This window comes from Hyperolius riggenbachi, chromosome 8, assembly GCF_040937935.1.
Source record: "Hyperolius riggenbachi isolate aHypRig1 chromosome 8, aHypRig1.pri, whole genome shotgun sequence".
In the NCBI taxonomy this organism is placed as follows: Eukaryota; Metazoa; Chordata; class Amphibia; order Anura; family Hyperoliidae; genus Hyperolius; species Hyperolius riggenbachi.
This window is the reverse complement of record NC_090653.1, coordinates 962,770-977,733: the sequence shown is the minus strand read 5'-3', so window position 1 is coordinate 977,733 and position 14,964 is coordinate 962,770. Positions and strand designations below refer to the sequence as shown.

At 56.7% G+C, this 14,964-nt stretch overlaps 1 protein-coding gene across 9 annotated transcripts in view; it reads left to right on the top strand.

The window, feature by feature from the left end:
* The window catches only part of LOC137528617 (uncharacterized), a 111,921-nt gene that overhangs the window by 37,833 nt on the left and 59,124 nt on the right, over positions 1-14,964 (top strand). For all 9 annotated transcript variants that reach the window (XR_011023441.1, XM_068249972.1, XM_068249969.1 and 6 more), the window contains one exon: positions 14,660-14,749. Coding sequence is in view for 8 of the 9 variants with exons in the window: in XM_068249972.1 (XP_068106073.1) it covers positions 14,660-14,749 (90 nt within the window). In the remaining variant the exon portion in view is untranslated. The remainder of the gene's footprint in view (positions 1-14,659; positions 14,750-14,964) is intronic.

Sequence of the window (14,964 nt, the reverse complement as noted above, 5' to 3'; positions counted from 1 at the left end):
AGCTGCCACCCACCACGCCTGTCTCACACGTTCTGCACTGACTAGCTGCCACCCACCACGCCTGTCTCACACGTTCTGCACTGACTAGCTGCCACCCACCACGCCTGTCTCACACGTTCTGCACTGACTAGCTGTCACCCACTACGCCTGCCTCACACGTTCTGCACTGACTAGCTGCCACCCACCACGTCTGTCTCACACGTTCCGCACTGACTAGCTGTCACCCACCATGGTTGTCTCACACGTTCTGCACTGACTAGCTGTCACCCATCACGCCTGTCTCACACGTTCTGCACTGACTAGCTGCCACCCACCACGCCTGTCTCACACGTTCTGCACTGACTAGCTGTCACCCACCACGCCTGTCTCACACGTTCTGCACTGACTAGCTGTCACCCACCACGCCTGTCTCACACGTTCTGCACTGACTAGCTGCCACCCACCACGCCTGTCTCACAAGTTCTGCACTGACTAGCTGTCACCCACCATGGCTGTCTCACACGTTCTGCACTGACTAGCTGTCACCCACCATGGCTGTCTCACACGTTCTGCACTGACTAGCTGTCACCCACCATGGCTGTCTCGCACGTTCTGCACTGACTAGCTGTCACACACCATGCCTGTCTCACACGTTCTGCACTGACTAGCTGTCACTCACCACGCCTGTCTCACACGTTCTGCACTGACTAGCTGCCACCCACCACGCCTGTCTCACACGTTCTGCACTGACTAGCTGCCACCCACCACGCCTGTCTCACACGTTCTGCACTGACTAGCTGCCACCCACCACGCCTGTCTCACATGTTCTGCACTGACTAGCTGTCACCCACCATGGCTGTCTCACACGTTCTGCACTGACTAGCTGTCACTCACCACGCCTGTCTCACACGTTCTGCACTGACTAGCTGCCACCCACCACGCCTGTCTCACACGTTCTGCACTGACTAGCTGTCACCCACCATGGCTGTCTCACACGTTCTGCACTGACTAGCTGTCACTCACCACGCCTGTCTCACACGTTCTGCACTGACTAGCTGTCACCCACCATGGCTGTCTCACACGTTCTGCACTGACTAGCTGTCACCCACCACGCCTGTCTCACACGTTCTGCACTGACTAGCTGTCACCCACCATGGCTGTCTCACACGTTCTGCACTGACTAGCTGCCACCCACCACGCCTGTCTCACAAGTTCTGCACTGACTAGCTGTCACCCACCATGGCTGTCTCACAAGTTCTGCACTGACTAACCTGCCGCGCCTGTCTCACACGTTCCGCACTGACTAGCTGTCACCCACCATGGCTGTCTCACACGTTCTGCACTGACTAGCTGTCACCCACCACGCCTGTCGCACACGTTCTGCACTGACTAGCTGCCACCCACCACGCCTGTCTCACACGTTCTGCACTGACTAGCTGTCACCCACCACGCCTGTCTCACACGTTCTGCACTGACTAGCTGTCACCCACCACGCCTGTCTCATACGTTCTGCACTGACTAGCTGCCACCCACCATGGCTGTCTCACACGTTCTGCACTGACTAGCTGCCACCCACCACGCCTGTCTCACACGTTCTGCACTGACTAGCTGCCACCCACCACGCCTGTCTCACACGTTCTGCACTGACTAGCTGTCACCCACCATGGCTGTCTCACACGTTCTGCACTGACTAGCTGTCACCCACCACGCCTGTCTCACACGTTCTGCACTGACTAGCTGCCACCCACCACGCCTGTCTCACAAGTTCTGCACTGACTTACTGTCACCCACCATGGCTGTCTCACACGTTCTGCACTGACTAGCTGTCACCCACCATGACTGTCTCACACGTTCTGCACTGACTAGCTGTCACTCACCACGCCTGTCTCACACGTTCTGCACTGACCAGCTGTCACCCACCACGCCTGTCTCACACGTTCTGCACTGACTAGCTGCCACCCACCACGCCTGTCTCACACGTTCTGCACTGACTAGCTGTCACCCACCATGGCTGTCTCACACGTTCTGCACTGACTAGCTGTCACTCACCACGCCTGTCTCACACGTTCTGCACTGACTAGCTGTCACCCACCATGGCTGTCTCACACGTTCTGCACTGACTAGCTGTCACCCACCATGGCTGTCTCACACGTTCTGCACTGACTAGCTGCCACCCACCACGCCTGTCTCACAAGTTCTGCACTGACTAGCTGTCACCCACCATGGCTGTCTCACAAGTTCTGCACTGACTAACCTGCCGCGCCTGTCTCACACGTTCCGCACTGACTAGCTGTCACCCACCATGGCTGTCTCACACGTTCTGCACTGACTAGCTGTCACCCACCACGCCTGTCTCACACGTTCTGCACTGACTAGCTGCCACCCACCACGCCTGTCTCACACGTTCTGCACTGACTAGCTGCCCCCCACCACGCCTGTCTCACACGTTCTGCACTGACTAGCTGTCACCCACCATGGCTGTCTCACACGTTCTGCACTGACTAGCTGTCACCCACCACACCTGTCTCACACGTTCTGCACTGACTAGCTGCCACCCACCACGCCTGTCTCACAAGTTCTGCACTGACTAGCTGTCACCCACCACGCCTGTCTCACACGTTCTGCACTGACTAGCTGCCACCCACCACGCCTGTCTTACAAGTTCTGCACTGACTAGCTGTCACCCACCATGGCTGTCTCACACGTTCTGCACTGACTAGCTGCCACCCACCACGCCTGTCTCACACGTTCTGCACTGACTAGCTGCCCCCCACCACGCCTGTCTCACACGTTCTGCACTGACTAGCTGCCCCCCACCACGCCTGTCTCACACGTTCTGCACTGACTAGCTGTCACCCACCATGGCTGTCTCACACGTTCTGCACTGACTAGCTGTCACCCACCACACCTGTCTCACACGTTCTGCACTGACTAGCTGCCACCCACCACGCCTGTCTCACAAGTTCTGCACTGACTAGCTGTCACCCACCATGGCTGTCTCACACGTTCTGCACTGACTAGCTGTCACCCACCACGCCTGTCTCACACGTTCTGCACTGACTAGCTGTCACCCACCATGGCTGTCTCACATGTTCTGCACTGACTAGCTGCCACCCACCACGCCTGTCTCACACGTTCTGCACTGACTAGCTGTCACCCACCATGGCTGTCTCACACGTTCTGTACTGACTAGCTGCCACCCACCACGCCTGTCTCACACGTTCTGCACTGACTAACCTGCCGCGCCTGTCTCACACGTTCCGCACTGACTAGCTGTCACCCACCATGGCTGTCTCACACGTTCTCCACTGACTAGCTGTCACCCACCACGCCTGTCTCACACGTTCCTCACTGACTAGCTGTCACCCACCATGGCTGTCTCACACGTTCTGCACTGACTAGCTGTCACCCACCACGCCTGTCTCACACGTTCTGCACTGACTAGCTGTCACCCACCATGGCTGTCTCACACGTTCTGCACTGACTAGCTGTCACCCACCATGGCTGTCTCACACGTTCTGCACTGACTAGCTGCCACCCACCACGCCTGTCTCACAAGTTCTGCACTGACTAGCTGTCACCCACCATGGCTGTCTCACAAGTTCTGCACTGACTAACCTGCCGCGCCTGTCTCACACGTTCCGCACTGACTAGCTGTCACCCACCATGGCTGTCTCACACGTTCTGCACTGACTAGCTGTCACCCACCACGCCTGTCGCACACGTTCTGCACTGACTAGCTGCCACCCACCACGCCTGTCTCACACGTTCTGCACTGACTAGCTGCCACCCACCACGCCTGTCTCACACGTTCTGCACTGACTAGCTGCCACCCACCACGCCTGTCTCACACGTTCTGCACTGACTAGCTGTCACCCACCATGGCTGTCTCACACGTTCTGCACTGACTAGCTGTCACCCACCACGCCTGTCTCACACGTTCTGCACTGACTAGCTGCCACCCACCACGCCTGTCTCACAAGTTCTGCACTGACTTACTGTCACCCACCATGGCTGTCTCACACGTTCTGCACTGACTAGCTGCCACCCACCACGCCTGTCTCACACGTTCTGCACTGACTAGCTGCCACCCACCACGCCTGTCTCACACGTTCTGCACTGACTAGCTGCCCCCCACCACGCCTGTCTCACACGTTCTGCACTGACTAGCTGTCACCCACCATGGCTGTCTCACACGTTCTGCACTGACTAGCTGTCACCCACCACGCCTGTCTCACACGTTCTGCACTGACTAGCTGCCACCCACCACGCCTGTCTCACAAGTTCTGCACTGACTAGCTGTCACCCACCATGGCTGTCTCACACGTTCTGCACTGACTAGCTGTCACCCACCACGCCTGTCTCACACGTTCTGCACTGACTAGCTGTCACCCACCATGGCTGTCTCACACGTTCTGCACTGACTAGCTGCCACCCACCATGGCTGTCTCACACGTTCTGCACTGACTAGCTGTCACCCACCACGCCTGTCTCACACGTTCTGTACTGACTAGCTGCCACCCACCACGCCTGTCTCACACGTTCTGCACTGACTAACCTGCCGCGCCTGTCTCACACGTTCCGCACTGACTAGCTGTCACCCACCATGGCTGTCTCACACGTTCTGCACTGACTAGCTGTCACCCACCACGCCTGTCTCACACGTTCCGCACTGACTAGCTGTCACCCACCATGGCTGTCTCACACGTTCTGCACTGACTAGCTGTCACCCACCACGCCTGTCTCACACGTTCTGCACTGACTAGCTGTCACCCACCATGGCTGTCTCACACGTTCTGCACTGACTAGCTGTCACCCACCATGGCTGTCTCACACGTTCTGCACTGACTAGCTGTCACCCACCACGCCTGTCTCACACGTTCTGCACTGACTAGCTGTCACCCACCATGGCTGTCTCACACGTTCTGCACTGACTAACTGTCACTCACCACGCCTGTCTCACACGTTCTGCACTGACTAGCTGTCACCCACCATGACTGTCTCACACGTTCTGCACTGACTAGCTGTCACCCACCACGCCTGTCTCACACGTTCTGCACTGACTAGCTGTCACCCACCATGGCTGTCTCACACGTTCTGCACTGACTAGCTGTCACCCACCATGGCTGTCTCACACGTTCTGCACTGACTAGCTGCCACCCACCACGCCTGTCTCACACGTTCTGCACTGACTAGCTGTCACCCACCATGGCTGTCTCACAAGTTCTGCACTGACTAACCTGCCGCGCCTGTCTCACACGTTCCGCACTGACTAGCTGTCACCCACCATGGCTGTCTCACACGTTCTGCACTGACTAGCTGTCACCCACCACGCCTGTCTCACACGTTCTGCACTGACTAGCTGCCACCCACCACGCCTGTCTCACACGTTCTGCACTGACTAGCTTCCACCCACCACGCCTGTCTCACACGTTCTGCACTGACTAGCTGCCACCCACCACGCCTGTCTCACATGTTCTGCACTGACTAGCTGCCACCCACCACGCCTGTCTCACACGTTCCGCACTGACTAGCTGTCACCCACCACGCCTGTCTCACACGTTCTGCACTGACTAGCTGCCACCCACCACGCCTGTCTCACACGTTCTGCACTGACTAGCTGCCCCCCACCACGCCTGTCTCACACGTTCTGCACTGACTAGCTGTCACCCACCATGGCTGTCTCACACGTTCTGCACTGACTAGCTGTCACCCACCACGCCTGTCTCACACGTTCTGCACTGACTAGCTGCCACCCACCACGCCTGTCTCACAAGTTCTGCACTGACTAGCTGTCACCCACCATGGCTGTCTCACACGTTCTGCACTGACTAGCTGTCACCCACCACGCCTGTCTCACACGTTCTGCACTGACTAGCTGTCACCCACCATGGCTGTCTCACACGTTCTGCACTGACTAGCTGCCACCCACCATGGCTGTCTCACACGTTCTGCACTGACTAGCTGTCACCCACCACGCCTGTCTCACACGTTCTGTACTGACTAGCTGCCACCCACCACGCCTGTCTCACACGTTCTGCACTGACTAACCTGCCGCGCCTGTCTCACACGTTCCGCACTGACTAGCTGTCACCCACCATGGCTGTCTCACACGTTCTGCACTGACTAGCTGTCACCCACCACGCCTGTCTCACACGTTCCGCACTGACTAGCTGTCACCCACCATGGCTGTCTCACACGTTCTGCACTGACTAGCTGTCACCCACCACGCCTGTCTCACACGTTCTGCACTGACTAGCTGTCACCCACCATGGCTGTCTCACACGTTCTGCACTGACTAGCTGTCACCCACCATGGCTGTCTCACACGTTCTGCACTGACTAGCTGTCACCCACCACGCCTGTCTCACACGTTCTGCACTGACTAGCTGTCACCCACCATGGCTGTCTCACACGTTCTGCACTGACTAGCTGTCACTCACCACGCCTGTCTCACACGTTCTGCACTGACTAGCTGTCACCCACCATGACTGTCTCACACGTTCTGCACTGACTAGCTGTCACCCACCACGCCTGTCTCACACGTTCTGCACTGACTAGCTGTCACCCACCATGGCTGTCTCACACGTTCTGCACTGACTAGCTGTCACCCACCATGGCTGTCTCACACGTTCTGCACTGACTAGCTGCCACCCACCACGCCTGTCTCACACGTTCTGCACTGACTAGCTGTCACCCACCATGGCTGTCTCACAAGTTCTGCACTGACTAACCTGCCGCGCCTGTCTCACACGTTCCGCACTGACTAGCTGTCACCCACCATGGCTGTCTCACACGTTCTGCACTGACTAGCTGTCACCCACCACGCCTGTCTCACACGTTCTGCACTGACTAGCTGCCACCCACCACGCCTGTCTCACACGTTCTGCACTGACTAGCTGCCACCCACCACGCCTGTCTCACACGTTCTGCACTGACTAGCTGCCACCCACCACGCCTGTCTCACATGTTCTGCACTGACTAGCTGCCACCCACCACGCCTGTCTCACACGTTCCGCACTGACTAGCTGTCACCCACCACGCCTGTCTCACACGTTCCGCACTGACTAGCTGTCACCCACCACGCCTGTCTCACACGTTCTGCACTGACTAGCTGTCACCCACCATGGCTGTCTCACACGTTCTGCACTGACTAGCTGTCACCCACCACGCCTGTCTCACACGTTCTGCACTGACTAGCTGCCACCCACCACGCCTGTCTCACAAGTTCTGCACTGACTAGCTGTCACCCACCATGGCTGTCTCACACGTTCTGCACTGACTAGCTGCCACCCACCACGCCTGTCTCACACGTTCTGCACTGACTAGCTGCCCCCCACCACGCCTGTCTCACACGTTCTGCACTGACTAGCTGTCACCCACCATGGCTGTCTCACACGTTCTGCACTGACTAGCTGTCACCCACCACGCCTGTCTCACGTTCTGCACTGACTAGCTGCCACCCACCACGCCTGTCTCACAAGTTCTGCACTGACTAGCTGTCACCCACCATGGCTGTCTCACACGTTCTGCACTGACTAGCTGTCACCCACCACGCCTGTCTCACACGTTCTGCACTGACTAGCTGTCACCCACCATGGCTGTCTCACACGTTCTGCACTGACTAGCTGCCACCCACCACGCCTGTCTCACACGTTCTGCACTGACTAGCTGTCACCCACCACGCCTGTCTCACACGTTCTGTACTGACTAGCTGCCACCCACCACGCCTGTCTCACACGTTCTGCACTGACTAGCTGCCACCCACCACGCCTGTCTCACACTTTCTGCACTGACTAGCTGCCACCCACCATGCTTGTCTCACACGTTCTGCACTGACTAGCTGCCCCCCACCACGCCTGTCTCACACGTTCTGCACTGACTAGCTGTCACACACCACGTCTGTCTCACACGTTCTGCACTGACTAGCTGCCCCCTACCACGTCTGTCTCACACGTTCTGCACTGACTAGCTGCCACCCACCACGCCTGTCTCACACGTTCTGCACTGACTAGCTGCTACCCACCACGCCTGTCTCACACGTTCTGCACTGACTAGCTGTCACCCACCACGCCGGTCTCACACGTTCTGCACTGACTAGCTGCCACCCACCACGCCTGTCTCACACGTTCTGCACTGACTAGCTGCTACCCACCACGCCTGTCTCACACGTTCTGCACTTACTAGCTGCCACCCACCACGCCTGTCTCACACGTTCTGCACTGACTAGCTGTCACCCACCACGCCTGTCTCACACGTTCTGCATTGACTAGCTGTCACCCACCACGCCTGTCTCACACGTTCTGCACTGACTAGCTGCCACCCACCACGCCTGTCTCACACGTTCTGCACTGACTAGCTGCCACCCACCACGCCTGTCTCACACGTTCTGCACTGACTAGCTGCCACCCACCACGGCTGTCTCACACGTTTTGCACTGACTAGCTGCCTCCCACCACGCCTGTCTCACACGTTCTGCACTGACTAGCTGCCACCCACCACCCCTGTCTCACACTTTCTGCACTGACTAGCTGCCACCCCTGTCTCACACGTTCTGCACTGACTAGCTGCCACCCACCACGCCTGTCTCACGTTCTGCACTGACTAGCTGCCACCCACCACGCCTGTCTCACACGTTCTGCACTGACTAGCTGTCACCCACCACCCCTGTCTCGCACGTTCTGCACTGACTAGCTGCCACCCACCATGCCTGTCTCACACGTTCTGCACTGACTAGCTGCTACCCACCACGCCTGTCTCACACGTTCTGCACTGACTAGCTGCCACCCACCACGCCTGTCTCACATGTTCTGCATTGACTAGCTGTCACCCACCACGCCTGTCTCACACGTTCTGCACTGACTAGCTTTCACACACCACGCCTGTCTCACACGTTCTGCACTGACTAGCTGTCACCCACCGCGCCTGCCTCACATGTTCTGCACTGACTAGCTGCCCCTCCACCACGCCTGTCTCACACGTTCTGCACTGACTAGCTGCCACCCACCACGCCTGCCTCACACGTTCTGCACTGACTAGCTGCCACCCACCATGCCTGTCTCACACGTTCTGCACTGACTAGCTGTCACCCACCATGCCTGTCTCACACGTTCTGCACTGACTAGCTGTCACACACCATGCCTGTCTCACACGTTCTGCACTGACTAGCTGTCACCCACCATGGCTGTCTCACACGTTCTGCACTGACTAGCTGTCACACACCATGCCTGTCTCACACGTTCTGCACTGACTAGCTGCTACCCACCACGCCTGTCTCACACGTTCTGCACTGACTAGCTGTCACCCACCATGGCTGTCTCACACGTTCTGCACTGACTAGCTGCCACCCACCACGCCTGTCTCACACGTTCTGCACTGACTAGCTGTCACCCACCACGCCTGTCTCACACGTTCTGTTCCGACTAGCTGCCACCCACCATGCCTGTCTCACACGTTCTGCACTGACTAGCTGCCACCCACCACGTCTGTCTCACACGTTCTGCACTGACTAGCTGTCACCCACCACGCCTGTCTCACACGTTCTGCACTGACTAGCTGTCACCCACCACGCCTGTCTCACACGTTCTGTTCCGACTAGCTGCCACCCACCATGCCTGTCTCACACGTTCTGCACTGACTAGCTGTCACCCACCACGTCTGTCTCACACGTTCTGCAGTGACTAGCTGCCACCCACCACGCCTGTCTCACACGTTCTGCACTGACTAGCTGTCACCCACCACGTCTGTCTCACACGTTCTGCACTGACTAGCTGTCACCCACCACGTCTGTCTCACACGTTCTGCACTGACTAGCTGCCACCCACCACGCCTGTCTCACACGTTCTGCACTGACTAGCTGCCACCCACCACGCCTGTCTCGCACGTTCTGCACTGACTAGCTGTCACCCACCACGCCTGTCTCACATGTTCTGAACTGACTAGCTGCCACCCACCACGCCTGTCTCACAAGTTCTGCACTGACTTACTGTCACCCACCACGCCTGTCTCACACGTTCTGCACTGACTAGCTGCCCCTCCACCACGCCTGTCTCACACGTTCTGCACTGACTAGCTGCCACCCACCACGCCTGTCTCACACGTTCTGTACTGACTAGCTGCCACCCACCACGCCTGTCTCACACGTTCTGCACTGACTATCTGTCACCCACCACGCCTGCCTCACATGTTCTGCACTGACTAGCTGTCAACCACCACGTCTGTCTCACACGTTCTGCACTGACTAGCTGCCACCCACCACGTCTGTCTCACACGTTCTGCACTGACTAGCTGCCACTCACCACGCCTGTCTCGCACGTTCTGCACTGACTAGCTGTCACCCACCACGCCTGTCTCGCACGTTCTGCACTGACTAGCTGTCACCCACCACGTCTGTCTCACACGTTCTGCACTGACTAGCTGCCACCCACCACGCCTGTCTCACACGTTCTGCACTGACTAGCTGCCACCCACCACGCCTGTCTCGCACGTTCTGCACTGACTAGCTTTCACCCACCACGCCTGTCTCACATGTTCTGAACTGACTAGCTGCCACCCACCACGCCTGTCTCACACGTTCTGCACTGACTAGCTGTCACCCACCACGCCTGTCTCACACGTTCTGCACTGACTATCTGTCACCCACCACGCCTGCCTCACATGTTCTGCACTGACTAGCTGTCACCCACCACGTCTGTCTCACACGTTCTGCACTGACTAGCTGCCACCCACCATGCCTGTCTCACACGTTCTGCACTGACTAGCTGCCACCCACCACGTCTGTCTCACACGTTCTGCACTGACTAGCTGCCACTCACCACGCCTGTCTCGCACGTTCTGCACTGACTAGCTGTCACCCACCACGCCTGTCTCACATGTTCTGCACTGACTAGCTGCCACCCACCACGCCTGTCTCACACGTTCTGCACTGACTAGCTGCCACCCACTACGCCTGTCTCACACGTTCTGCACTGACTAGCTGCCACCCACCACGCCTGTCTCACACGTTCTGCACTGACTATCTGTCACCCACCACGCCTGTCTCACACGTTCTGCACTGACTAGCTGCCACCCACCACGCCTGTCTCACACGTTCTGCACTGACTAGCTGCCACCCACCACGCCTGTCTCACACGTTCTGCACTGACTAGCTGCCACCCACCACGTCTGTCTCACACGTTCTGCACTGACTAGCTGTCACACACCACGCCTGTCTCACACGTTCTGCACTGACTAGCTGCCACCCACCACGCCTGTCTCACACGTTCTGCACTGACTAGCTGCCCCTCCACCACGCCTGTCTCACACGTTCTGCACTGACTAGCTGCCCCTCCACCACGCCTGTCTCACACGTTCTGCACTGACTAGCTGCCCCTCCACCATGCCCTTCTCAGACGTTCTGCACTGACTAGCTGCCCCTCCACCACGCCTGTCTCACACGTTCTGCACTGACTAGCTGCCACCCACCACGCCTGTCTCACACGTTCTGCACTGACTAGCTGCCACCCACCACGCCTGTCTCACACGTTCTGCTTTGACTAGCTGCCACCCACCATGCCTGTCTCACACGTTCTGCACTGACTAGCTGCCACCCACCACGTCTGTCTCACACGTTCTGCACTGACTAGCTGTCACCCACCACGTCTGTCTCACACGTTCTGCACTGACTAGCTGCCACCCACCATGCCTGTCTCACACGTTCTGCACTGACTAGCTGCCACCCACCACGTCTGTCTCACACGTTCTGCACTGACTAGCTGCCACCCACCACGCCTGTCTCACAAGTTCTGCACTGACTAGCTGTCACCCACCACGCCTGTCTCACACGTTCTGCACTGACTAGCTGCCACCCACCACGCCTGTCTCACACGTTTCTGCACTGACTAGCTGCCACCCACCACGCCTGTCTCACACGTTCTGCTTTGACTAGCTGCCACCCTCCATGCCTGTCTCACACGTTCTGCACTGACTAGCTGCCACCCACCACGTCTGTCTCACACGTTCTGCACTGACTAGCTGTCACCCACCACGTCTGTCTCACACGTTCTGCACTGACTAGCTGCCACCCACCATGCCTGTCTCACACGTTCTGCACTGACTAGCTGCCACCCACCACGTCTGTCTCACACGTTCTGCACTGACTAGCTGCCACCCACCACGCCTGTCTCACACGTTCTGCACTGACTAGCTGCCACCCACCACGCCTGTCTCACACGTTCTGCACTGACTAGCTGTCACCCACCACGCCTGTCTCACACGTTCTGCACTGACTAGCTGCCACCCACCACGCCTGTCTCACACGTTCTGCACTGACTAGCTGCCACCCACCATGCCTGTCTCACACGTTCTGCACTGACTAGCTGCCCCTCCACCACGCCTGTCTCACACGTTCTGTACTGACTAGCTGTCACACACTACGCCTGTCTCGCATATTCTGCACCGACTAGCTGCCACCCACCACGCCTGTCTCACACGTTCTGCACTGACTAGCTGTCACCCACCACGCCTGTCTCGCACGTTCTGCACTGACTAGCTGTCACCCACCACGCCTGTCTCGCATATTCTGCACCGACTAGCTGCCTCCCACCACGCCTGTGTCACACGTTCTGCACTGACTAGCTGCCACCCACCGCGCCTGCCTCACACGTTCTGCACTGACTAGCTGCCACCCACCGCGCCTGCCTCACACGTTCTGCACTGACTAGCTGCCACCCACCATGCCTGTCTCACACGTTCTGCACTGACTAGCTGCCACCCACCACGCCTGTCTCACACGTTCTGCACTGACTAGCTGCCACCCACCACGCCTGTCTCGCACGTTCTGCACTGACTAGCTGTCACCCACCACGCCTGTCTCACATATTCTGCACCGACTAGCTGTCTCCCACCACGCCTGTGTTACACGTTCTATTCCGACTAGCTGCCACCCACCACGCCTGCCTCACACGTTCTGCACTGACTAGCTGCCACCCACCGCGCCTGTCTCACACGTTCTATTCCGACTAGCTGCCACCCACCACGCCTGTCTCACACGTTCTGCACTGACTAGCTGTCACCCACCACGCCTGTCTCACACGTTCTGCACTGACTAGCTGTCACCCACCACGCCTGTCTCACATATTCTGCACCGACTAGCTGTCTCCCACCACGCCTGTGTTACACGTTCTATTCCGACTAGCTGCCACCCACCGCGCCTGCCTCACACGTTCTGCACTGACTAGCTGCCACCCACCGCGCCTGTCTCACACGTTCTATTCCGACTAGCTGCCACCCACCACGCCTGTCTCACACGTTCTGCACTGACTAGCTGTCACCCACCACGCCTGTCTCACACGTTCTGCACTGACTAGCTGCCACCCACCACGCCTGTCTCACACATTCTGCACTGACTAGCTGTCACACACCACGTCTGTCTCACACGTTCTGCACTGACTAGCTGCCACCCACCACGCCTGTCTTACACGTTCTGCACTGACTAGCTGTCACCCACCACGCCTGTCTCACACGTTCTGCACTGACTAGCTGCCACCCACCACGCCTGTCTCACACGTTCTGCACTGACTAGCTGCCACCCACCACGCCTGTCTTACACGTTCTGCACTGACTAGCTGCCACCCACCACGCCTGTCTCACACGTTCTGCACTGACTAGCTGCCACCCACCGCGCCTGCCTCACACGTTCTGCACTGACTAGCTGCCCCTCCACCACGCCTGTCTCACACGTTCTGCACTGACTAGCTGCCACCCACCACGCCTGTCTCACACGTTCTGCACTGACTAGCTGCCACCCACCACGCCGGTCTTACACGTTCTGCACCGACCCTAACCGTAAACAAAAGACAGGCTGCTACTGATGATATCACAGGGGAGGTGATCTCAGCTTGTGTGAGATTTCACATAGACGACGCCCCTGTGAGGGAGGGTAGCTGATGACAAACACACCCATGATCTAAAACCACCTACTAAGCTCGGAAGTAATGGCTGCCACCTGTATAACCCTAGTAATGAAAAGAGAAGGGTGAAAAGCATGCACTGAAATGTTCATAGGCTTGAAGGAGTGTTTAACTTTTTATGTGTCAGAGTGGTACAACTAAATATTTTGAATTAAAACATATTTTTTTTGGGGGGGGGGGGGGGGGGGGGGGGGTTGGGTCCGCTTTAAATACGATAGATATGTTTAGTATGTTTGTAACCATTATTTGACAGATTTAACTATTGCTTGGTTTATCAGATGGATAATAGTGTTTTATAAGTATTAAGTGTGAAAAACGATATATGATTTTGTTGTTGCGCAGTTTATTTGGTGGATAATAATGTTTTATAGAGTGTTAATAAAAACAAAAAAAGTATATTACGATTTATTTGATGACGGCTTTATATGTTGAAAATAATGATTTATGAAAAGTGATTATTTAAATATTACGTTACGATTTAACTCAAAACTATAAATATTATTTTCTGGGTAAACATTACTGGTCGCCGGCGAAGTTGGGAAACATTAATTATCACAGATGCAGTTTGAAAGCATAAATTATAACGGGCGCCCTTTTTTCCTGTTCAGCGCCTGTTAAATGATATTTAATATGGGAGTGAATGGTGGCGCCCTTCTTGTACACCTGCCTCATGCGCCCAAATTTCCTGCTTCCGTATCTGTTGCCTCTCATGCCTGCTTTCGCCCTTTTCAGGTCATCTGGTTTACAGTCCCGATACATTGCTTTGGATTAAGCGGGTGGATGAGGCAGAACTGACAACTGACGATGATTCAGAAGCTAAAGGTATGAAATGCTGAAGCTGTCCTGTGTCTATAGCATACAGGAATGGCTTCTTGTTATCATCATTCTAGTATGAGTCATTAGGCCCTGCCTGAGAAGCTGCTTCATCCTTACATAGCTAGTCTGCTTGAAGAAAGACATCCATCCATCAAGTTCAACCACAAAAAGTAATAAAATATTTGAAATGACCAAATCCAGCAGAGCATCTCCCCTGGTTG